The 1,950-nt window shown below is 36.4% G+C and overlaps 1 protein-coding gene across 1 annotated transcript in view; it reads left to right on the forward strand.

Annotated features, from left to right (window-relative positions):
• Positions 1–1,950, forward strand: part of KDM5A (lysine (K)-specific demethylase 5A) — a 105,282-nt gene that overhangs the window by 54,413 nt on the left and 48,919 nt on the right. Inside the window, 1 exon segment of the mRNA XM_012647448.1 lies at positions 382–576. Coding sequence (XP_012502902.1) covers positions 382–576 — 195 coding nt within the window.

Genomic DNA, 1,950 nt, shown 5'->3' on the forward strand with positions numbered 1-1,950 from the left:
GAGCTGTGTTCATGCCACTGCCCTCCAGCCTGGGTGACAGAGTGAGAACCTGTCTATATAAAAACAAAAAAACCCCACTGATCTAAAGGAGTTTGCTGCCTTATTTATGTGCCAAGGAACTCCTGCTTCTTGATGTAATGAATAAAAATTCAGCAGTTTAGGCCAGAAGCTTAGCCTCTCAAATTAGGGAAATTTTCTGTGGGAAGAAATTTGAAATTCTGGTTGGGTCATAAAGGGTTATTTACAGTTGCCTCTTACATTCAAATGGGATTTATTATTCTGTCTTCTTTATGATAAGAGGGAGGATCTGAAGGGTAAATAATGGTTCTGTTCTGAAATGTTACAAGCAAGTAATTTAATTTGGAAATCTCTTGTTTCCAGTTGCCCATTGGACGTCAGTGTGTAAATCATTACCGACGGCTAAGGCGCCATTGTGTCTTTTCACATGAGGAACTCATTTTCAAGATGGCAGCAGATCCAGAATGCTTGGATGTGGGGCTGGCCGCCATGGTTTGCAAAGAATTGACTCTCATGACTGAAGAAGAAACGCGATTAAGGGAGTCTGTTGTACAAATGGTGAGTTTGCTGAGCATATTTCCTATATTTGATACTACATATGGGATATACTAAAAAATATATAGAAAGAATCCATTTTCATCTTTGGTCCCTTTAGGAGTTGAACACAAAAATCTCTACTTTGGAGAAGATGTTATACTTTTAAAATTGCCATTTTGGTTTCTTCAGATTGAAAAAGTTTTAGGAGTCTTAATGTCATCTGTAGGGTTTTAAAACTGCAATCCTGTCAGGTAGAATTTCTTAGGTATATATCCTTTAAATCTACATATAGTATTATTTATTTAAACAAGAAAATTTAAATCCTTTTTTCTCTGAGCCTTGTCTTGAATAAAAATTACGTTTCTGATGATTACAGACTGTCAGTTTGAATTAACCTTTTTTTCTCCCTTTTAAGTAATTTAATGGATAGGAAGGACAGGATTACCAAGGGTTGGGATTTTGACTGCTTAGAGTGAGCTAAACATCTGTCATGTTGAACTTTCGCTTTGTCCTGGCCCATTCCCCTCATCTTCCCTACATAGCCTCACGAGGTTTGCATCATGCTCCCTCCTGGTTTTGTGCACGTCCCTCCTCTCTCTGCCTGATATTCTGTCCCTGTTTTTAAAACAGGTTTGTTGAGGTATAGTTGACAAAATAAACTACATGTGTTTAAAGTGTACAATTTAGTAAGTTTTGACTATGTGTATGCTTACGAAACCATTGCCACAATCAAGATGATATATCACCCCCAGAAGTTTCCTCATGCCCCATTGTGATCCTTCCCTCTTGCCCTTTATCACCTTCTCTTCCTGTGCCTCTCTCCCCCAATTCCCAGGAAACCACTAATGTTTTAAAAATTTTTTTAAGGTAGAATTTTATTCACATTGCATCAAATTTATACCTTTTGTCTAGCTTCTTTTAGCATAATTACTTTGAGTTCCATCCATGTTGTTGCATGTATTAGTAGTTTATTCCTTTTTATTGCGGAATAGTTTTCTGTTGAATGGATATACCGCAATTTGTTTATCCATTCACTTGTGGAAGAACTTTTGATTGTTTCCATTTTTTGGCTGTTGGGAATTAAACTGCTGTGGACATTTGTGTACAGGTTTTTGTATGGACATATGCATTCATTTCTCTTGGGTAAATACTAAGAGTAGAACGATTGCATCATATACTACATATATATTTATTTTTTTCTAACAAATTGCCAAACTATATTTCAAAGTAGTTGTACCAATTTACATTTCCACCAGCAGTATATATGAGAGTTCCAGCTGCCCTGCATACTCACCAATACTTGATATGGTTAGTCTTCTCAACTTTAGACATTCTAATAAGTTGGGAGTGGTATTTCATTGTGGTTAGTTTGCATTTTCCTAATGATTAATGATG

The sequence above is a fragment of the Propithecus coquereli genome, unplaced genomic scaffold (genome assembly GCF_000956105.1).
Source record: "Propithecus coquereli isolate 6110/MARCELLA unplaced genomic scaffold, Pcoq_1.0 Scaffold269, whole genome shotgun sequence".
Taxonomy (NCBI): domain Eukaryota; kingdom Metazoa; phylum Chordata; class Mammalia; order Primates; family Indriidae; genus Propithecus; species Propithecus coquereli.